Here is a 24,021-nt window from a genome sequence, read left to right on the forward strand (position 1 = left end):
AGGCATGAACCTCCACCCCACAGACAGGAAAGGAAGCTCAAGAGGGAATGATAGTAAGGTGACTAGTAAGGTGACTACAGAAGATTGTCAGATGATAAGGTTCCCATTATGCTGTGGCTGGGCTTAGGGAGGACAGTTGTGTTTCAGTGAATCAAAGCAAGAGGAAGTCAGCATTCCACTCCTAGATGGAGGCTGAGGCAGGTGCCTCGAGGACAGGCTGGGGCAGAAGCAGTTAGAACAACCCAGGAGCCAGGGCTTCAGCCTGACCACTGCAGGCGTGTACTTCAGTCAAGGAGCTCCAGGTTCTTGGCAATTTTCTGAGTCAAGCCTCTGTCCTTGGACATGCACTTGGACCTGTAGGCTGAAGACCTGGTGGATTCTGATATGGGGACAAGATAACAGCTATGGGGAACAGGGCAAACTGGTAAGACTGTCAAGGTAATGTCAACCGTGTAGAATGAAGTAACCAGCCCCGGGCTTCCTAGGAAATGCTTCTTAACAGTGACATCTAGGGGCAAGTGGCTTTGAGGACACTCCTTAAATTGTCTCTTCTTCACCAACGAATGCTATTTGTCTCTGTAGATGACCAGCATGGGCTGACACATTTGCTCAGTGCCCGCAGAGAGCAAAGACCATCTTCCTTTACAAAGATCTGGTCATGGGAGATTAAATTGCTCATGATCCATGAAATAAACTTGGATTGAACATGTCCTGTAGGAATGTGTCCCACATTCTGTTCTCTGGGTATAGATGGCTGCTTTGCTTCACATACACACTATTCATTTCAGCAAAAAATTCTTCACAGAACACGGTAGGTAACACACAATATCCCCTATTCATATTACTAATGAAACAGTAGATTTCCTCATAAGATTTGCTTGTCATTCCTTGCATGGGCAAGCTATTTGTGTAGTAAATAAAGCTTTCTAGGTGGTTTGGTTTGATGGTGGTTGTCGTCGTGTGCCCGAGTCAGTAGCTCGTGCAACCACAGAGCACAATGCACGGCTGGGAATCAGGGCTCCCTGGGGGAGAGTCAGTTTGACCCTTTGAAGGATTTGCTCTTTCACCTCCTGCCCTTTCTAAGCAAACATCTTCCAAGTGCTTCCTGTATCACAGGCGCACATGACAGAGACGGGACACATGCAGCCCCGGTGACATTTGTAAAGGGAGAGTCACTCAGGATGAATAGCTATGAACATGGTAGATGCAAAGCAGGAGACCAGGCGGGCAGGAAGACCTGGGCTAGAAGTTGCTCTGAGGTACCTCGTTTATGCTGACACCTAGAGGGCGGGGCAGGTCTTCTTAGTGGTAAGCCCAGGCAGTGAGACAGCATGGGGTGGTGGAAGACATAGAAGAAATTACAGTGGAGCGTGGGACTGCTGTGGGTGAGGCTGCAGGGGCTGAGGGGGCACAGCATGGGCCTTGCAGACCACTGGGATGGCAATCAAAGGGATGAACGTGCGTGTGGCACATAGAAGGTAGGAAGCCATCCTCAGTTCACCATTTGCAGTAAGGAGGGACCACACGAATGCACACATATGCACAGGATCTTAGGGTCATAGTATACAGTCCATGTAGTCCAGGCTGACCTCAAAGCCATTCCTCTTTGGCTCCAACCATTCATGTCTACTTTTAAGTTCTAAAGCAAATTCTGACTCTCTACAACTTTTGAAAAGATAAATGTGAATCATGGAGAAGCCTTGCAATGCTGGCAGAATTGTCTCTGGAAGGTGAGACGACAAGGTTTACATATCTGACATTTGAAAGAAAATCGCATGACTTTAGTCTAGTGCTTGGGAGGCAGAGGCTGGCTTATCTCTGTGATATGAGGACAGCCTGGTCTATATAGTGAAACTTTGTTTCACAAAGCAAAACAAATAAACCAAAACGGGTGCTTTTTATGTTTTAATAAAAAAAATACTGCTTAGGAAAAAAAGCAGATACTATTCTTAGTAAATAGAAATCCAATTTCATTTGGCCTTGATTTAAATAAATGTATGTGTTATATATGTTTATAGCTAGTCACTGAAATTTAAACGATAGTGCTATTGAGACAGGATAGAAAGAAAGTAAATTACAGGGACATGGAGACAAAGAGGGACTTCTCATCCGAGCATCTGATTGAAGCCTCTTCTTAGATAAGAAGCAAGAACTGCAGAATACCTAACATTTGCTGTGGAGGTTACTGGCTTACAGGCAGCATTCCTTTCATATGTAGACATTTTATGTTTTAAAGAAAAAAGAGCAGAGAACCAGGTTGGAGATGTAGTGTATAATATTGGATTTAGCCTCATTGCTACCTCAACGTTTTCTGGGAATCTTAAACAACACTGTTGACTGTGTTTCCAGTGACGATGTCCTACTTTCCTGTATCCCACGATCTAGACTTTAACTTTATGTATTGTCACACACAACAAGGAGCCACCACATGATCTCAGGTCCCTTAGAATGCATGAGCTTCAAGAATCACAGATCATTCATAAATCTATCTATCTATCTATCTATCTATCTATCTATCTATCTATCTATCTATCATCTATCTACATTGATATAGTGAAGGTCAGCTCTTAGAGAGGCCCACATATCTTACTTTCTCTATAGCACCTTTCTTTTTAACATCCGTGCTTAAAATCTATACTAAAATATCATTAATAAACTTCAGCTCTGTTTCATATTTGCTTGTACTCAAAATACCTTCTGCAGTGGAACCACTGATGTGTTTTTGTCTTAGTTGCAGCCCCTAAAAGATGAAAGGGATGCTGGGGAGATGGCTGAGGGCGTGAGGTGCTGACCCTGCAAGCGTGCCAACCTGAGTTCGATCTCCAAACCCACATGAAGATGGAAGGAGAGAACCGACCGCCACATGGAGGGATAATCTCCTGTGTACTGTGTGGAAGGATCGCCTGCCAATCAAAATCTGACGGCTAATAAGCTGAGGCAGGATGGGAAGGTGGGACATCCGGTGGGGAGAGCGAGAGAAAGGAATGCTGGGAAAGAGTTGGGCACAGGGAACTGCCATTCAGACTCGGGAGAAGTTGAATGTATGAAACTGGGGAGAGGTGACCGCCATATGGCAGACATAGACGAATATATATGGGGATAATTGAGTTACGAACTACTCGGGGAACAAGCCTAGCTTATGGCCTAGGCATTTATTCATACATAATCTCTCTGGATCATTATTCAGCAACTGTAACAACATAACATTTAAGGATCAAGGGAACACCCGCTGCTCCTCAGAGCCACATTGTGCTTCTAGCCCTGTGACTGCTGTTAATACGTAACAAGTCACCAATGTGTTAAAAAACAGTTTACCTTGTTTAAAAAATATTCTCCGTCAAAGAGATATGGAAACTGACATCATTAAATTCATTTAACCTCTGCCTGTGGGAGGCTGCCCTGAAGGCTGCAGATGTTCATAGATTCAAATGGTGAGCTTCAGTTTCCTGTCTCTGCCTCTGCCTAATCACAAATTCTAATGTTTCCCCCTACTCTAGAAGTCACTGATGGATATGACCCCAGGCTAGACCAGTTGTCTTGGACAGGGGACTGTGAGACAAAGCACAGCTTTCCTCTTTTGGTTTCCCCTTTGCTACCCCAGTCCATGGCCTTCCATGTTTGTATTGTATATGGAGAAGATATTTGTATATGGACAAAAGTCAGGTCAGCCTTTCTCTACTCTTCCCAATAGTTTATTCATGTGACACAAATTAATTAACACCATGAGGTCAAAACTAGCAGAGGGACTTTTAGTTCAAAGGGCAAATGTGTACATTTCCAACTAGGAAATGACCTTATTACACCAGACTCCAAGACATTGCTGAGAAAATGTATGTATGCAGTCCCTGGGATAGAAGAACCTTTCCATTAACAAGAATAAAATAAAGATACATACACTTCTGAATTAGCAATATGAAGAAAGAGAGGAAGGAAGAAAGAGAGAAAGAAAGAAGAAAAAAGAGGTAAGAAATGAAAGAAAAGGCAAAGGAAAATTTGCCCAAGTCCGGTGTTAAATGACGAAGGTCAGCTGCCCATCTTTGTCAAACTTTGGAAATGCTGCGTGTGAATAATTTCCTGCTTTAGTGGCCAGCTTCCTCTTGTGTGCAGAGGATGAACGGATTTGGGGTGGGGGATGAGATGGTGTGAGGACAGGTAGAGGTGGGATTCAGCTCTCTCTTTTACCATGACAGGCTTCTTTGTCATGGTTTGTATATTGTCTGAGACTCCACATCTTAAACATTGTTTCTTACACATTTCCAAACTTGGAGGACTTGCCTGATGTCTAAACCTATGATGACAGAGTCTCTGTTGTGGCCCTGATGAGCTGATCACTCCGCACTTTTCATTGCAATGACGCTGAGCATCTCGCTCTGACACGTGCTCCTCCGTTGCTATAGCCACAGTGCTCTCTCTAGGCCTAGAGCAGTGGGTCTACACCTTCTTGGTGACCCCCAGCAATAAAATCATTTTCATTGCTATTTCATGACTGCAATTTTGCTACTGTTATGGATTATAATGTAAATATCCGATATGCGGGATATCTGACATGCAACTCCTGTGAAAGGGGTCACAACCTGTAGGTTGAGAGCCACTGGTCTAGAGTCCTGGGGCTAATGGTCACAGTTTGGAACCTTCAGAACCATGAGCTAAATAAAAGCTTTCTGTTGATAGTGCTAACTAGATCAATAGTACCTGGAAAAATGGTAAGGAGGTCATGTTCCATTTTTACAGATGAGGAGAGTTCTGGAAGGCTAAGTAACTGCCATCGTGGACATAGCCTTCAAGCGTACTTAGGTCTGTCTGCTTCAAAGGCCACCCCTTGGATCCCTGTGCCATGGTTAGTATGTAGGTAATACAAGTGTGTAAAGTACAACACAAGCCACAGGAGTGTGTTTTGGGTGGTGCATGCTATGTAGATGTCACGTGACTGAAGGAGGTTTAATTGCTTGAGAAACAAGCTTGGTCACAAAGGTTGGAGAGATGTTACAGAGTGTGAGAAGCTCCCCACATGCGTTGCTCTGAGTTGATGTTGCTGGGTGGGGCGGGGATCCTCTTCTAGCTTCCTCATTATAAAGATCTTTTCATCACAAACGTTTTTAAACTGAAAATCCCCTGTAGAAGCAACAAAGAAAGCTAACGGGGAGAGCTGCTGGGGTTTGGTGGAGTGACATGAACTCTGTGAGTCCATAAGGACATCACAGCCGCTGGACAGAGGGACGGACTGCTAGGGAGTTTCACTCATTGGCAGAAGGAAGAGATCATGCATCTATAGGAAAGAAGAGAGCCCTGTCTAAGGCAGGATTCCACGCACTTGTCTAACACTCTGAGCCACTGTTTGCTGTTGAAGCTAGTCAGATCACCCCCACTTTCTAGAGAGTGAAACTGAGGGCTTTCTCTTCTTTAAGTAGTGAAATCCTTCTACTTTCCCCTGAAATGTGTCCAGTTTTTGGAAATCGCCTGAAACCCAAGTAAGTGTATGCAGAAGAGCACATACCCAAACTCCTAAAACCATCTGACCAGAGAGTGTGAGTCACGTCGTTACCACAGCCAGACAGTAGATCAAAAACACAAGTTACAAAACAGCACACGGGAATAGCTGTTTCCCTGCAGTTCCAGGCTCATGTCCCTTCCCAAGTTCATGCTGGATTTAAAGGAAAAGCCTTCGCCCTAAGATGTGGAGTACAAATCAAACCACATTGAAGGCACACTAAGAAAGGTGGCTATGTGGAGACAGGCCCAGCAAGGCAAAGGTCACTCTTGGTTTCTGTCTTGTGTCTCTATTGTTATAAAATGGGTTACAACTTTTCTGAATTGTGTTCATTCACAGCTATCACATTTGTGAGTAGAAGATGCTCTCATTGTGTGTTTGACTCTAACCATGCCTTGTAGGGGCTTGTTTTCGGGTTAGTGGAAGAACTCACTGTAGAGCCTGCGGTCAAGCTCATGAGACTGACAACAAGAAAAGGATTAATACCAACAAAGTCAGTCTGAACAAGATTCTCCTGTTGGTAGTATGATAAATGCACACCAAGTACATCAGCCTCTATGGCTGTCCTTCCTTGAAGCTGTCCTGAGCACCCAGCATCCCCTCAGGGGTCTGTGGTCCCCAGGACCACCCCTTATGAAGCATTTTTTTACTTGCTGTTTGGTTTTAGTGAGCAGGTTCCTGAAAGCATCACTTTGCACATGTACTTGTGGGAATGAACAGAGATGATGAGGAGGAACAGGGCAGCCATATCATGAGGGTAGAGAGAGGTGACTTCTACAGTGTGATTGGTTTGTCCAGGCAGGAGGTGAGGAGGATGGGGGTGACATACCTGGAATTTCTGGAAGTGTGGACTTGTCTTTTTGCCCGAAGTTCCCATCACAAACAAGAAGTCCGGGGTTAGGACAAAAGGTACTCTCTCTTTATTGATGCCCAGGAAACTCTTGTAATTGCCAAGAATGTGTCCAAAGTCTATGTGAAATAGGTTTCCTTAAGAGAAGAAAATGTCTGGCATCATTACATGGTGTAAATGTTTTTAAACATTTTGGTTTTTTTTTTTTTTTTGAAGAAAAATTTCAGTTACCTGAAAATGAACTATTTTGAGTGGGAGCATTTTATCCTCTTTTATAATTAGCCTTTGATATTTTCAGTCTTAACAGGTGCTTGAAAGTTGTCGCCACAAAGCTTTCAAACGCAAACAGGTATGTTTTTCTTTAGATGATACCAAGATGTCATTAAAAATAAGCAAGAAGCAAGCTAGCAAAGAATTCTCAGACAGGTAAATAAGAGCTCTTGCTAATTTGTGACCATCATGCTTAAGAGACTCTATGCCCTTCATATAACCGACAGGCTGATGTTGTACTTTGTCTGGTAAGAGGGGTGATAACCTCAATCACAGAAAAACACACTTGGTATGCACTCATTGATAAGTGGATATTAACCAAAAAGCTCGAATTACCCAAGATGCAATCCACAGACCACAGGAAGCTCAAGAAGAAGGATGACCAAAAATGCAGATGTTTCCACTCCTTCGTAAAAGGGGAGCAAAAATATCCATAGGAGGGGATATGGAAGCACAGTTTAGAGCAGTGACTCAAGGAATGGCCATTCAGAGTCTGCCCCACATGTGGCCCATATATATACAGCCACCAAAACTTGATAAGATTGATGAAGCTAGAAAATGCATGCTGAAGGGGACCGGATATAGATCTCTCCTGAGAGACACATTCAGAGCATGTCCAATACAGAGGTCAATGTTAGCAGCAAAACACTGAACTGAGAACAGGACCCCCTTTAGGGGAATTAGAGGAAGGATTGAAAGAGTTGAAGGAGCTTGCAACCCCATAAAAACAACAATGCCAACCAACCAGAGCTTCCAGGGACTAAACCACTACCAAAAGACTATACATGAACTGCATATGTAGCAGAGAATAGCCTTGTTGGGGCACCAGTGAAAGGGGAAGCCCTTGGTCCTGCCAAGGTTGGACCCTAGTGCAGGGTTATATGGGGGGCAGTAAGGGGGATGTATGGGGGAATACCCGTATGAGGGAGGGGGAGGGGACGGAATGGCGGCTTATGGACAGGAAACCGGGAAGGGGAATAACATTTGAAATGTATGTAAAGAAATATATCTAATAAAAAATTTTAAAAAAGAGTGGTGTTAACTTTTTACTTTTAAGTAGCGCTATAGAATTACCATTTTGAATTTCTTTGGAGGTCTGTTTCTAACATTAGCAAGGTCATATTAGTTTTTATTTATTTGGTCTTTTAGCATTTCTATAGTCCACAAATATAGCATTCTTTTGTGTTGACCCTGTTCTTGCAAAGACTAAGTAATTCAAGCTCTGGTGCTTTTTCCTGAACTCTACTCTTTAAAAACAATTTGTTTTTTGTATTAAGGTCTTTCTGTGTAGTCCAGGCTAGCTTTGAACTTGTGATCCTTCTCCTTAGGCCTCCTGAGTGTTGGACATTGGCTACAATACCTGGAAGACTATAAAAATGGATTCAGATTTCATACATGAATGTCTCATGGTATGGTGGCCATCACAGGCCACTGTCAGAGTAGCATGAACCAGTGTGGCTGAGAGAGTTAGGGACTCAGGTGTTTCAGATGAGGGATAGCTCATGTGCTTTATTATGTGTTCCAGTTGTTTTCTGCAACATTTGACATTGCTGGCCCCTCCTTTTAGGTTCTGTGTCCCACTTTCCCTTTACTTCTTCCTGTAATTTTTCTCTCATTTAGTCTCATTTCCTGCCTTTTCTTCCTTCATCCCTCAACTCTCAAGAAGTATAGTCTGTTGAAAGTAACCAGTGTCCCTACACACAGTGACTTGTAAATCTGAGCTCCAGCTTAGCCTCTCACTCTGTGCCAGCACGTAGTCGGGAGGCAACATTTAAAGAGGACAAGTGCTTCAGATGGACAGTGGTGATGGGTGCAAAATAATGTGAATGTATTTAGTGTCCCTTAGCTGAATGCTTAAGAATGACTAAAACGGAACTGCTTGCGTTATATGTATTTTACTACAATAAAATTTTCATTTTATAGTGGGCAAACTCACCTGTCTCTGAGATCATGATGTTGTCGTTGTGCCTGTCACCTATCCCAAGAACAAATGTGGCCACACAGTAGCCTGCACAGGAGTAAACGAACCTTTCCACTGCTGCCTGAAACTGATGAGAACGGATGTGAATGTTGATGGCTTTCCAGCTACAGAGAGCAGCCAAGTCAACGACAAGGCCTCCCACAAGGACAGTGCCCTAGGAGCCATTTCAGACAGCAAGAAGTTTGGGTCCTTAGTTTTATATCAAGGAAGTGCCAACTGTCACATGATTCTGCTTGTATTTTCAGTGAGGACTCATCCAAACACCACATCATGAGGAAGACCCAAGAAGGAAAGGGCCACAGTCATTTATTAAAATTTCCCACCCTTTCTTTTAGCCACTTGCCCGCAACTGTACAGAACTCATAGCAATTTCTTCAATTATGCCTTCCTAATAACCATTTAAGTGTATGGGTGGTTTCACAAGCCTTCATGTATAACAGAGTAATAAAGGCTACTAGTTATATTCCCTCCACCAAAGACTGCTGGCCATACAAATGTGAGGTGCTATTCCTGTGTGGTAGAACTTTAAATGGCACCAAGACAGTCTAGTTGAACAGCTTTTGAAGGATCCAGCATATGCCCTTCAGCAAGATAGACAGTTTCAACATTTGTAACTTCCCATTTAGAGCCACAGTAGAAATTGTAAATTTTTTGGGGGGGTTGGCAATGAAAGAACGTATATATGGTAACCAAATCTGTGGGTTAAACAACAAAAGTGTTCAGAAAAAGTGCTAACAGATTATTTCACAAAACCAAATTCTATGCAAAGCTTGACTGGTATTCAAAACTGAAGCTAACGTTTTCCGGGTCTAGAAGTAGGCCTCTGTCTCATAGATAAGCTGTGTCATTAGGGGAAAACCCTCACAAACCCCGACAGCCTCAGGAGCCAAAGACTCAACCAGTATGTGGGGCAACAGGGACATCCATCAGAAGAGCCTGCTACACCAGAAACCACCGCTGTCCGACAGAAGACAAGCTGTATGGAGCAGTGGGTCTGGGCTGAGGAAGGGAGAACTCACCTTTTCTTCAATAGGGCATTTTTCCTTGAGCCAGTGATTCAGGACTTCATCTTTGAATGCCCCCGTGTTACCCACCGTGCTCTGCTGAATTTGAGCAATCGTCGTGGCGTCCTTCACAATCTCTATCATCCCTGTGTGAAGAGACAGAATTCTGAGGTGGCTGATCCTGCTAAGTCTTGGCCGAGTGAAGAACAGAAAGGTTTTTATTAGGCCAAAGATCTGTTTTCCAGGTCTGAGCTATTTTGTTGTTGTTTGCTTGCTTGCCTTTAGGGAAGAAAATATCAGTAAAGCTCCAGAACTTGCCAAGGACACTCTCTCAATAGCCCTGACTAAGGAGAGGAAAGGGCTGCTTTGGGGGAGTGACAAATAAAGTCATTTATGTGCCAAGCTTAGCCTTCCTTGCTCAGAGATTGGAACTTTTCCTTTACAGGTAACAAGGCCAAATGTTTTCTACATTTCTCATATCAGAACCTTGAATAAAAATAAGCGTGATTAAAACTAAAATGTTAAATGCCTATAAAAGTACCTGAGTGGAGTGTGTAATAGCTTTGGTAATGTGAATTCTGGAATTTAAAAAGAAGTGACAGTTCCTTCTGTCTAATTTTAAATATTATTTGCGAGAGAAAAGCTTAATGTGCAAAGAAATGAGTTTCGGTTTAGAGGAGGAAAAGAGCTGGGGAGGGAACAAGTTCTTGGGAAGACTGTTCCTGTGTGAGGGCCCAGGCGGGAGGCAGGTATCCCTCCATCATCATGTCCTTATTGAACTGAGAGCCACTTTCCAGCCTGGGGACATTTCCTCTTGCCCATGACTGTAACTTTCTGGTAATGGACTGCTTTCAGTGAGGGAGTGATGCCCTTTTAAAACCATCAGAGTGGGGTGCTGCTCATCTCCTGACATAACTACAAACCTATTTTGTCACCAGTTGAGATGCAACCGTAAGGCAGAAGGCACAGGTCCAGAGATTCAGCCTCCCAAATGGACTCCATGATGCGTAGAATCTGGGAACCAAGGCACAGGCAATTTCTATTACACATAGATGTTGGCCAATGCGATTTTCTTCTCTCTTACAAAAGCTAGCCATCGTATCTGGCTGCATACAAAACATGAGTCAATGCAAAATACACAGGTAATAAGTTTTATTGGTCAGATTGATACTCAAAAATTTCCTGTCATTGCAAATCTGTTAATTTGCATATACCCCGGGGGTACAGGTTGAAGAAAAGTATAAAGGGTTTTCACTTGCAGGAGGCTTTTTTGGCATGTTTCCTTATCTATCTTATCAGAGCATTCCACTCTGTTATGTCTGTTTCCACACAAAAACTGTAATGTCCTTATATATGCTTACTACTCTACACTTGATCTTAGCCAAAAGGCCGAGAAGCGATGCTTACTACTCTAATATCACAAGATCCATGCTACAACCAAGGCAGTGAGATAAATAATGGAGATACCGACCCTAAACATTAACTGTTTGCTCTTTTATGCGTGATTCTTGTAGGAGCCTTATATTGGGAATATAATTTCTGTTTCCATTCAGTGGAACGAGAGCGAAGTCTTGGAGAGTTTTAGTGAACAGTGAGCTTCAACAATACAACCCGGTCTAAGCAGAAGCTGTCTCTCAAAATGAAAGGAACAGCTGAGTGCTGTTCCGTGGCTTTGACATGCTCATCTTTGAACAATTCAAAAGAGTTTTACAGATTTGTTTAAAACTAAACCGATCTTTAAAAATATTAAAGGATTCCTTTCTTTCTTTTTTAAAATATTTCTTGGACAGAAAGCAAAACAACAACAAGAAGACAAACCGTCTTGGAAAAGAACCAGGTGCTATATTAGAAATAACGTCAAAACCAGAATCTTCAGATGAATTGAAAACATTGTGTTTTTAAATAGGCTGCCTTCACATTAGTACACGTTGTTACCTAAATAAACTGTATTAGGTTTTGGAAACCCTCACCTCCTTCCTTAATAAGGCTTGAAAAGCTGGACAGCAAAGATTTACAGACTTACACAAAAATGTTAAAAAACCTGACCTGGACAGTGACGGTACCTTGCTGGTCACCTCTTCCCGGCCTATGTGATCACCAACCTCCTCATCATTTTTGCATCAAATCATTACTTGAGTTTGTGTATGAATATCGAAGGATATGTATTTACGGAGTATGCCTACCAGTGTGTTGATATGTCAGTGAACAGGAATGAACTGTGCACTGGAGACAAATAATCCCACAGCCTATGCTACCACAGGTAGAATGGGGTGTTTAAAAAGAGGCTGGGAAAGGCAAGCGTGTCTAGCTAAGAGGGAATGTGGACCACCCAAGTTTGAAAGGACAGACAGAACTGTGGTCCTAGTAAAACTTACCTATCAGGTACCTCTTGATTGCTGTTTACCATATGGAAAACAACAAAACAAAACAAAAACCCAGAAAGGTTTGTCGTAGACCAGCACAGCACTCTTTCTTCAGATAACTGCATAACCCCACTCCCTTCACACTAGCCTACCTGTAAGATCAACATGTCTTGGCGTAGATCGTCGCCATGTTTAAAGATGATCCCAATGGTTTCATTGGATAGGACTGTAGGATCGGCACGTTTAAACTCAAGCCACAGGGGCTTCTTCTTGGAGGCCATCACTTTACACTTCTCAATCTGTAAGGGAGTGGTCACACCGTCACATACGATGAGCACACATGGAGGAGGCACAGTTCTCTCGTAGAGCCTTGCTGGTGAACTGGCTGGAAAATGGTTTTCAATATTTGGATAAAAATACAGAAGTTGTTCTCACCCAAACTGGAAGGGCTATCTATGTGTGAGAAAATTCACAGCCCTTGAAACAATGGCTCCTAGGCTGTACTCCAAGGAACTCTAACGGTCTGTGGAGAGTCCGTGGGGAGCGGCAGGTTATCATTTTAATCACCCTGCCCCCGTGGAAACTCGGTATGCCCACTAAAAGTGCATAGTTCAGAACACTTTCTACTATCTGTTTACACATTCCCTTCTTCAGATTTCATTTGAAGAAGGAGTTCTGGTGCTACCACAGTGGCTGAAATATCATTACTCCAGAATCCAATGTAGGCCAAATCTAACTGAGGGAAATTTAACAGGAGTAAATGGAAAATCTGCACCTGAGCATAGGACTTTCAGCCCCAGCCCCTCACAACTAAGCAAAGCACTGTGACAGCAGTCGTAAGAATAAACCAAACCTTTGATGGGTTTTAGACAAACGTGAATGCACCACATAATGCAGAGGTGGAGGAAGGCTCAGCAGTTAGGCGCACTCACTATTCTTGCTGAGGACCTGGGATCAGTTCCCAGCACCCACAGAGGGCAGCTCACGGAAGCCTGCAATTCCAATATCAAGGCATCCGCCACCCTTTTGGGGTTTCCTCAGGCATTGCATGGATGTGTCAGGCAAGCAAAACACTCATACCCATAAAAATAAAAGTAGATAAAATTATGATGCAATTTTAAAGGAAAGTCAACAGTTTGAAATCTGTATCAATATATTGTAATTTCTGATATATAAATCATGACAATGGATTGTACATGCTTTTCCTAGTTTAAAGCAGAATAATACACGGGGGGTTTGTAATTCATAGAAGAGGCACATTAGTGGAAGTATACCTCTGTAAGATTCTTACATGCATACAAAGTGGTCTGTTACACTATGTGGTATTGACATACGCACAGACACTTAAATCAACAGAAGGGGTCAGAGAGGTGAGGCATAGATGGACCTACGATATGGACAGCTGATATTGAATTTCTGTTATATTTCTAGAAGAATGTTCACTGTTTTGATTCTGCTGGTGGTTGTATAGAGGCATTTATCTGTGAAAACTCACTGAACTTCACAGTGTGGACAGCTGTGTAAAGAATACATCAGTAAATTGATTTAAAACACAGTGAGAGGGCATTTACCCTCCCACCGGTCCTGTGATGTTGGGTGCTAGTGATTACAGAGGATCTTGACAGGAACCCATCTGGTGATGCTCTAGATTCTTGTATCTACCAAAAGATCCATTGTGATGGTCCCAGCTCTACAAAGCACGCTAGCTAGACATTTGCAGGACAAAAGGAACAGACAGAGAAATCCCACTGATACCTACCACCAGGGTACCTGCTTTCAGTCCAGGATCATAGGGAACTCTAAAGCTCTCAGGAAGACTGGAATTCTGCAGGCTTTCAAGCTTTTGCTTAAGCTGTGAAATAACTGCAATTATGAAAAGCATACAGGAGTTAAGTGAGCATAAGACATTCTCAGTACCGTCAACGATCTCAGCACTTCCTGGAGTCACATTCCCTGAGAAGTCCATGCATATGAAAATTAGTAGTAGGAAAAGGGATTTAGAGTTCTGTCTTTGGGGAACTAACCATTGCAAGTAGGCAAAGTAAGTCAGGATAACTGTGAACAGCTTAACTGTAAATGTCCCTTCACAGGCAGAGGACATGTGAACACATGTGTGAAAACCTCCAGTCAAGAGAGTGTGCTGAGAGTGAACCTAGGGATTGGTACTGCCATCGTTTTTCCAGCCTATGAGACTTTCAATGGCTATCTGGTTTGTGGAGCACACATTTGAACACACTCTTTACGAGAGCCGGGTTAGAGTTCTGCAAATTCTCAAAAGAGGAAGTTAGGGTGTGTACAAAAGATGTGGCAACCTCGAAATTCTCAAGGCAAAACACAGAGTACAGATCACTGGCTGGATAAGAGGCAGAGGCCGGCCCAAATGTAAGATAGTTACTGCTATCGTCAGTAGCTTTGGGGGTAGTATGATCAGTGAACTAGAAAATGATTAAAAGGGAAGGTTAGAAACGTAAAATATTTAAAAGCTTAAGTCACTGGGCAGGGATGTTTGTGTCTGTTTTAAGCTGTAGTGCTAGGTCTAGGTTTATAAAGCAAGTAAAAGATACTCTCTAGGTTCAATCATCATACTTCATTGTGTCAGAGAGATGTGTCAAAGATGACAACTTAGGGTGGTGTTAACCCAAACCTTATAGGAGAGGTTAATTTTCGTAGAGCAGAGATAAGAGATTGGAAATGGACACAGAGAGGAGGTGTGTGTGTGTGTGTGTGTGTGTGTGTGTGTGTGTGTGTGTTTGTGCATGCGTGCATGCACATACACATGTGTGCATGTGAAGGTGACATAGATTGACCTATGTGTATTATTCTGAGACGCAAATGTATGCATATGACAAAATTTTAAGATCAACCTAATCTCTCAATATTACCTTCAAATTCTGACTATTTGAAATCACCATGAAAGCATTCAAAGATGAGGAAAAGGATATTTGGAAGTAACTTCTTGTGTGTGGACCTGTTATTGAAAATTACATCTTCAGTTCACACACAGTTCTTCAATTTCTCTCAGTTCCCACACACAACTTCATTTGTAAGAATTTACATTTATGGTCATAAAACATCATGCCTTATAGTAAGAGAGCTCTAAATCTGTTCACTTCATTGAAGACAAGAGACCAAAATGTTTTCTTAGCTGCCTTTCACAAAGTACTACTTGAATTCCAGAAAGAAGAATCAAAACAATTATGACATTTGGAAGGAGAACTGAGAAAACGCAGCCACCGTACCTTGGGAACTGACATCATACTTCTCAGCCGAGAGTGATTTGATATCAATGGTGACTTTCTGTAACATCTCAATCACGTGGACCTGCTGCGTGAAGTCCTGTAGCATGGCCTTGCCACAGCCGCGCAGGTACGCTTCCAGGATCACAGCGAACCTCTGCTGATAGTGTCTGGACTGGGCTATCTCACTTCGCAAGAACCAGAATAAGAAGTGACCAATTCTCTTGTTCTGAGATGGGTACAAGATGGTTGAGATCATGGTGACTAATGCTGTAGGGATTGCCACCGGGCAATTCCTAGTGGCCAAAACTGTTACACTGCTATTGGAGTGGAAGTACTTACTCTCAAGCCACGCTTCAGCAAGAATCTGGCCAGCGCACTGTCATGGTATGGTTCAAATTTCACAGCCTAAAGGAAGAGCACATCAGTGTTTGAAGGACTGTACTTTGTGGTGGTCAGTCAGGAGAAAGGAAATGGGGGAAACCCACAGTTCCACGTCACTGGGTCTTTCCAGCTAAGGTGCTAAGAATCTCCCCAGCCACTGAAATCCAGTTCCCCGTTTAGCAGACACTGAGGGCAGCAGGAGGAGGCACTTGATTAGCATTTGCAATAGGTGAGGAACATGCTGAGGCTGGAGGCCCGAACTCATGAAGCACAGTGCTGCAATCTGGGTTGTGGCAGAACTGAAGTTGGGAAGGCTTTTGCTCTGAGTTAGAATGACTTGAGTTATTGGAGAGGGAGAGGGTAGAGGTAGGCATGGCTATAAGAATTCTTTAAAGTAAAAGGTAAGGGTGGTTGTTACAAAGCGAATGGACTGTGGAAATACAGCACTCCTCAAAAGGACAGTAGGTGCAAAGACGGGTGGAAGTGTGAAGATCCTAACACCATGTAGCCTCCCTTTTAAGCAGCTCCCACCTTCTTACTGTAGGAAAACAGCAGCTCCCACCCTGCCACCCTGTGGTTCGGAGCATTGTCAGAACACCCCCGACTTTCTATGCTTCTCCAGGCAGGCAGACCTTGGTCTTCATTGTTTGATCATTTTCATAGTGTTGGTTTGGGGTTGGATGTTGACTTAAGTGAAATGTCAGCTCTATTATTGAAGAAAGATAACCAATGAAATGGGAAAAATAAACTAAATCTTGGTGGGTCCCTGTATATTTTTCATATTTTATTTTTCAATAAGCTTGAAATAGCTAATAGCTTTGAAAGCAACAAACATTATTTAATTATCAATACATATATTAAGCTAGAAGGTAGCATATGTGAGTCTAATATTTAGCTAGAAGATAGGTAATGTATATAAGTCTAATATGAACTATCTTAGAACAGTTCCTTTGTAAATAGGAATGGCCTTCTTTTCCTTCAAAGAACAGAAGACATTTCCACTGTAGCCCATAATATGGAGCCTAACGTCTTCTTGTTATGTTCATAGTTCTTACTCTGGGTTTCAGTTTGACCTGATCAATACTGACCTGAATGTTTCAATCTTAGCCCTCCTTTCAAAAGTGCTTCTTTTGGGTGTGGTCAAGTAGGAACCATAGAACTGCACCTCAATCGAGTTCTGAGATGTGGTTACTCAGTCAACAGAACTCACTTTAAACGTGTTTTAGGTTTCTAACCTGAGAGCTGGTCTTTCTTCATGTTTCACTTCTACAACAGTGATGCAGATCGCAACCAAGAGACCATTTTAACCAATAGTGAGTCATTTAGTTGGGGCTGGAAATGTTTCAAATCGCTGCACAAATGAATATCACTCTTCAAATAGGAGCCAGCACAGCCAAAATTAATGAAGACTGACTGACCTCTTTCACCTAAAATATTTCCAAGAAAGACGTTACTTATCTCTGAATTCTGCGAAGTTTACTTTGGAAGATGACAATGAAAAATTGTTAGATCAAGCATTGCCTGCTCTGAAATTTGCACAGATGCGTTAATCACATCACAATTAAGTGCACCCAATCCCCTATTAGCTATTAGTACTCCATGGTTTTCCCAGAAGCCCTTGTCATAATTTCATAATTTGTTATTAAACACATTGTGCATATTTGTGTGTGTTGCAGCAAATCTGAGAGTTTGTCTTCTTACTGAAGAGGTTGTTGAACTAACAACTGAGCAATCTGTGCTGTACAATGCCATTTCTCCCCCACCATTTCTCCCCCCCCATTTCTCCCCCCACCATTTCTCCCCCACCACCATTTCTCTCCCTCCATTTCTTCCCTCTGCCCCTTACTTCCCTTTCCCTTGTCAAGCAACACAAAGTAAGCTGAGAGTCGCTAAAGTGAGCAGAACTATCACTCTTTAACAATGCCACTAAATCTCAGGCTTATTGTTTGCTGACCCCACAGAACCCCAGAGAGCATCATGGGTACTGGGTGAAACTACTTTCATGCCTGTTTAAAGAGGGCAGCTACCCAGATTCTACTCAGCACAACTATTTAGCAAAAGAGCAATAGCTTGTTCTACCCTAGGGCCTATGACCTCCCCAGCCCTGGGCTTTTGACCAGGATTACAGTACCATGTATGACATTTCTCCCTGTGGAGTAGGCCTGAAAGCCATCATGAACTCAGAGTACTGTAGTCCCAGCACAGGATCAAACCAGCCAAAGTTCTGTCATAGATGGGGTAGATAGATGATCCCTAGGCCCTACTCCATATTCAGGAGCTAGTAGCAATGGAAAGTTTCTAGGAGAGAAAAAGCAATCATTCGTTTTGGAAGATGTGGCCACTGGTAGGATTCCTTTGCTTGCATGGAAGGCTCTACACCGGTGGACATGTGGACAGTGCTAATTGGACTTAGCAGTTAATAGGGAGAAATGACATTAACTTGAAAGGGAGACACATTAATAAGGACAAGAAGAGAATCTGAAGTGGAAATAGGTATATATGATCATGTTTCAATGTATACGTATATACAATACTCAGGAGTTTTAAAAAAAAGTATTTAAAAATTCTATCCAGAGACAATATATTGTTCTATAAATTGTAATAAACACAGGCAGAGATTTAAAATACTACAGCCTGCATTGTCCTTCTGCCCCATTCATGCATGATATTTGAGGCTGTAAAGAGGATAAAGCCTAGAGTCAGTCAGCCCTTTAATTTTAGTCCACTGCTTTTTAAATATGTGGTCCTGGACACATAACTCAGTGCCCCTGTATCTCAATTTCCATAGGCATAAAACGCAAATCCAAATCTAATTTGACCTCTCTCCTCTCTCTTTCTCTCTCTCTCTCTCTCTCTCTCTCTCTCTCTCTCTCTCTCTCTCACACACACACACACACACACACACACACACACACACACAGACACACACACCCCATAAATCATGAGCCTTGGCTCAAGGAAATTTGCAACTAGTTTAGTCTATCATTAAAATAATGAGAACTATGTAATTTCCACTGGGACGATTCTTCTAAACCATGAAAGGCAGCACTGGTGTCTTTCAAATGCTTGCTGGCGAACCCTCAAAGACAGTAAAAATAATGTCAATGGAAGCGTTTACTACTTTTTGACGTGGCTTCATCGGCACCAGGCTGACTGATCATGAAACTGAACAAAGAGTGCAGTATGACTACGGAAGGGGGTGCCTGTGTACATGCAAATGAGCTCTCGGGGAGAGCACAGTTCCTGCTAACCACCAGCCCCTACCTGCACCAGCTGGAGAAGGTAATGTAAAACGTCATCGTCCTCCAAGCTCTCCAGTTTCTGAACTGCAATGGCCCTTACGTTTTCATCTGAAAAGTTGCAGTCCAGGAGTTGCATGGTTAAGCCAACATCCAAAGCACTTTGATCCCAGATCTCCCTTCTGGCTAATAGCTGGTATGTTTTGGCAACAATTTCTTGCTGTCCCCACTTTACTGAGCTGAATAGTTTAGGGTATGCCTTTGGATGCTTCAGGCTTTCATATCTAAAATGCCAGAGCAATTCTTTGTCCTCTGCTGTGAGGGGGTTAAGTGGATCTGTGGCTATGATTGCCTCCAATTGCTTTCGAAGCTGATTGGGCATTTCAGCTCGAACTCTGTCTCCTTCTGGGTCCGGAGTAGGCCGGTGCTTAGGCAAAGCAATGGGGTGACAGTAGTTGTCCAGCAAGATGGAAATGGACATTGAGTTCTCCTTGTCAGGATTGGTTGCGGAGGTGAGCTTGTCGGCATTGAAGCTGCCCTGTTCCTCTGCCTTCCCAGATATCTGCCACATGTGGAGCACGTAGCCCCCATGGCGGAGGAGGAAGCGGTGGTCTATCAACAGCAAGTTCACGTAATAGAGGAGCTGGGCTTTGCCCTTGGACTCGGAGCCTGGCGTCTCTACGGAAGCCTTACTGGACAGTGATGGGGTTTTGCAGCAGTAGATCTGTAGGTTCAGTAGGGCCCCTTTGGGCAAGTCTTTGATTTTAATGCCAAACTCCAGCCACACATTCCAGAGCACCTCTTCTGTGAAGAGCTTAGGGCTGGTTCTCCTTTGGCAGAGGACTTGTTGCCCATGCTGGATATTTGCTTCCACAAAAACAGTGAGGTCGGTGTTCCGAGGCAAGACAGGGATATCAATGCCTCTGATCTTGACCCTGAACTTTCGGTCACAGTCCCACAAAGACACTGTGAAAACGCTCTCGTGGTCCTTGCCATGGATGGTCAGCTGCTCATGGTAGCCGGTGACTCCAGTGCAGTCATCCACCAGCGGCCATTCTTCGTTCCTCACCTCATCTAGGGCCGGGTCTGGAGGCGTGTCGAGCACCAGGTGTATTTCCTCTCCGTTCTTGAGGCACTGCCTCACCCACTGGAAATTTTTGAGGGGCGTTTCACCTACTAGGTACTCATCACGGCCACAGACCCGCAGCACAAAATCCTGCTCACTTTGACTTTCTGGGATATTCATTAGGGACTTCTTCTTGGCCATCTTGGTGAAGAAGCTCTGAAGGATGGTGTCAGGAGTATCATCTGCGGAGACCTTGATGGTTTGACTGGTGGTACCACGATGGATGACAATGAAAATGCAATTGTTGACAATTTTTTTTGACAGGTAGTCTGGAAGAGGTTTGGAGGTCACCCAAGGGTGCATGGCATAGAGTTTGGCATCCCGGCCAGCCACTTCAGCCATGCGGGGCGTAACCAGACGGCGGCGAGTGAATTCTAGCTCATCATCGTGCACGTTGCTGATGTCAGTGACGTCGTAGCCAATCAGGGAGGTGAGCTGCTTCTGGAAAGCCAGGGTCTCCTCAGAAGGTACATGTCGCTGTACCACGTGGATCTGGCCGGGGCTCTTGTGCATCATCTTCCAGTAACGTAGGCAGTCTAGGGTCTGCACCACTTGGTACCTATCGTAGATCTCATACCACTGTCCCTTCTTCTGGTAGAGGAGGAGGAATTGGTCCGGACCTAATCGGTGGTAGAATTCCGCAGCCACACTGGTCTCCAGTGCGCGTAACCACACCTGAGCTTTCATCTGCTCCACATTGCCGTGGCCAGCCACATGCAGCAGGGCCGTTTCCGGTGTCTTGCTGATGCGCTGGCTGGTGGGCAGTACGAACTCAATGGGGATGAGCTCCATGGAAGACAGGCTGCCTGCTGCGCTGCGTGGCTTCATCCTCCGGCGCCTGCGGAGGTTGTCCTCTCTCAGAACCACAGGTTGTTCATAGTTCTCCAGCTCCATGCCCTAGGTGACCTGGGAGTGGAGAAACAGAGCTTTGTCAAGAGATGCTGTTTTCTGTACAATGGCAGAGAGAAAGTATGGTGGGTGGATGTGAGCCCAAGGCCTAGAGGTACCAAGAAAGCTGGAGGCAGCGCTGTCTTTAACAGCATGGGTCTGGACAGGAATCTCTGCCAGCCACTGTCTAAGTGATGTGGCCCACTTAATCTTTGAGCTCAATTCTTATATGTAAATTTGATTACTTTCGCCTAGATGATGGAGGCAAAAGTTAAATAAGGCAGTACACTTTTTTTTTTAACATGCTGGCACATTTTTTTTAGTTGTGTGTGTGTGTGAGAGAGAGAGAGACAGAGAGAGACAGAGAGAGACAGAGAGAAAGAGATAGAGAGAGGGAGGGAAGGAGGGGAAGGGAGGGAAGGAGGGAGGGAGAGAGAGATAATGTCTTAATTAAAACTTTGTAAAGCATTATGGGGCTGGAGAGATGGCTCAGTGGATAAGAGTGCTTGCTGTACAAACATGAGGTCAGAGTTCAAACCCTACCACCCACATAAGCATTGTCCCCCACCAGGGGTGGGTCTCTCTCTCTCCTGTCTCTCTCTGTCTCTCTGTCTCTGTCTCTCTGTCTCTGTCTCTCTGTCTCTGTCTCTCTGTCTCTGTCTCTCTGTCTCTCTCTGTCTCTGCCTCTCTGTCTCTGTCTCTCTCTGTCTCTGTCTCTGTCTCTCTCTCTGTCTCTCTGTCTGTGTGTGTGTGTGTGTGTGTGTGTGTGTGTGTGTGTGTGTGTGTGTTGGAAGAGAGGAAAGCAGAGATGGGAGAGTTCACTGGGGCTTGCTGGAAACCAGCCTAGCCCCAGGTTCAGGGAGAGACCCTGTCTGAAAGTGCACTGTCTGGAAAGGAATAAGGTGGAGGGAGTCTCCTCTGTCCTCTGCAGGTGTACTTGTGCACCTGCACATGTGCATGTTTACACCACACACATGCAACCACCCTTTACACACATGTGCACAAAAAATATGTAAAACACTCATCTAGCGTCTAACACTTACTGGCTCAAAACAGCAACGGTTTGTACGTATCCTGACACTCACAGATGCATAAAACAGCGCAGTAGAGGACAAAGCCTAGTCCCTAAGTTGCGCATGAGACCCTGGCCATCGCCTTGAGAAGAAGCCGATGCATTTCCTTTGTTCAGTCTCACACTTCTCCAACCCAGACACCCAATCTTGCTTCATCTTCTCTATTTTCAAACTGTCTGAACCCAGGCTCCCTTGTCAACTTCCTGTCTCCTTTCTTTTCATTTTTTTTTCTTTCTCATATAAGAAAGCTAGTCATTCCATTCATAAAACTCAAGAGTAGCGAAATGGGTAAAGGTTGTGATCAAAGCCACTTGGGGACACACAGCATTTTGATCATGGAATGTGGAGCATTGCCATATTAGGGCAGGGGGAGGTGTCACCATACTTAACTTTCCCAACACGAACTTTTAGGTAATTTAACTGAGTCCGTTGGTTTGGTGTACCTCTGCTTTAGAGGAGACACAGTAGCAGACATGATTCCTGTCCTCCCATGACCCTAAACGATAATTCAGTTTCTTTTTGTCCTAATACTTTCATCTCCATAGCAGGAATTTACAAATTTATTCCCATCATATTACCCATATATAAATATTTGGCCTCTACAAAGCATTGAAGTGTAACAATGAAACCATCAAATAATGAATGCTCAGAGTACCAAAACTTAATAATAATCCATAAAAAAATGATTCATAAAAATGATTCATTAAAACTTTGATTTTAATACTTAGCATTGCTACATTGGTGCCACATTATATTCTAAATATTCAAATAATGAGACAAAATATTTCAGAAAGTATCATTTACTCTCTAACTGATGTTAATTAGATCCATAATTAATTATTTCCTGAAGAACAGTGGAGTATCAATTATATACCCAAAAGGAGATTTTGATTAAAACCTATGAAGGACAAGTTACACTGGATCCCAACCTAGGTACAATTCTTAGGTTAAGCTATTTTAAAAGTCAGTTCTCCCTCCTCTTAAAATATAATGAAGCTATACTTAGTAAATAAATGAAACCAACTGTCCCAAACAACTGTTGCTTGGAAGCTTAAAGCGTTCACTTTGGTCTCTTGGTACATTATAGAGTAACCGACAAAGAAAAGAACCATAAGCTATATTGATACCGACATGAACTTAAAATAAAACATGTCTAAATTTAAGCATACAAATATAACTCAGTATCTGCCAGCAGGAGTTCACACTGTATCATGGTACAAGGTACAGAAAAGGCTGACCAAATACTCACTGGGTTTCCTCATGGCTGGGACTAAGCAGCTTTGTCCTCTTACAAAAACACTGTCTGGACAGAATTCCCAAGCATGCACTTGTAAGGCTCTGGAGCCTGTCCGTCATGGGTTCTGTGGCCACCCCCTTCCTCACAAACAAAAGCAGAGAGAGCTAAGGCACCTGCAAGTCTCGCTGGACGGAACTTTGTGGATATGCACAGTTCAAGCTCAGCAAGACGAGGAAACTCAGCTCCCGGGTTGGCTCGTCTTGAACCGGCAATGGTTCCAGACAAAAATATTCTTGCGGAGAAGGAAGTGGTGCTGTTCCAAGTCATACCGAGCCAAGAGCAAACAACAGAAATCAGTAGTACCTGACACAGCACTGGAGGTGACGCTGAGGAAGGGTCATTTGTTTACTGGATGAAAACAAAACGAATTCAAACCTACCCGGGCCACTGCTCGAGACTCTTCTGCTTTTCTGGGGCTCCCTTCATATCCAGATGCAGAGGAAGTGTTGCAGTTACCAGGAAGGAAGTTTTAACCAAGTTGATTATACATGTGATTGCTCATTTTAAAAGTGTCAGAAATGCATTTCCTGCTGAAGCACACAGAGAGCAGAGCAGGACAGAGAGCGCTCTTTACCTTACTATTTTTTTCACTCTTTGAATTAATTTCTCAAAGACTGTGAAAGACTCAGACAAACCAAAAATATACCCAAGGCATAAACAAATGAAGCATGTGTGTAGCTAGCTGTTAAGTAGAAGAAAGGACTGCACGACCACCGTATTAGATAACTTGCTAAGAGCTGAGTGAAACCTCTGAGAATTTGAATAAGCCCTGGTGTGTGTGTGTGTGTGTGTGTGTGTGTGTGTGTGTGTGTGTGTGCTATC

The 24,021-nt window shown here is 43.5% G+C and overlaps 1 protein-coding gene and 1 long non-coding RNA gene across 6 annotated transcripts in view; one reads left to right on the forward strand and one right to left on the reverse strand.

Annotated features, from left to right (window-relative positions):
- Window positions 1-23,721, reverse strand: part of Pik3cg (phosphatidylinositol-4,5-bisphosphate 3-kinase, catalytic subunit gamma) — a 35,317-nt gene extending 11,596 nt beyond the window's left edge. The window contains exons 1-10 of one of the 4 annotated variants that reach the window (XM_006240003.5): window positions 23,579-23,721; window positions 18,841-20,847; window positions 15,535-15,600; window positions 15,196-15,421; window positions 13,716-13,819; window positions 12,109-12,255; window positions 10,517-10,607; window positions 9,609-9,739; window positions 8,545-8,656; window positions 6,318-6,475 (exon numbers count right to left, since the gene is read on the reverse strand). In XM_006240003.5, coding sequence (XP_006240065.1) covers window positions 6,318-6,475; window positions 8,545-8,656; window positions 9,609-9,739; window positions 10,517-10,607; window positions 12,109-12,255; window positions 13,716-13,819; window positions 15,196-15,421; window positions 15,535-15,600; window positions 18,841-20,835 — 3,030 coding nt within the window. In that variant the 5' untranslated portion in view covers window positions 20,836-20,847; window positions 23,579-23,721. 4 annotated transcript variants of the gene reach the window in all.
- LOC120103521 (uncharacterized) lies at window positions 2,735-10,123 on the forward strand. Of its 2 annotated transcripts, XR_005505847.2 has the most exons (4): window positions 2,735-3,962; window positions 4,732-4,837; window positions 6,637-6,687; window positions 8,532-10,123. It is a non-coding gene; the product is annotated as an uncharacterized LOC120103521 (long non-coding RNA). The 2 variants fall into 2 exon arrangements; XR_010052587.1 differs by lacking the exon at window positions 2,735-3,962 and having other exon boundaries at window positions 4,548-4,837.
- Window positions 23,722-24,021: the final 300 nt, after the last annotated feature.

Source organism: Rattus norvegicus, chromosome 6, assembly GCF_036323735.1.
Source record: "Rattus norvegicus strain BN/NHsdMcwi chromosome 6, GRCr8, whole genome shotgun sequence".
Lineage (NCBI taxonomy): Eukaryota > Metazoa > Chordata > Mammalia > Rodentia > Muridae > Rattus > Rattus norvegicus.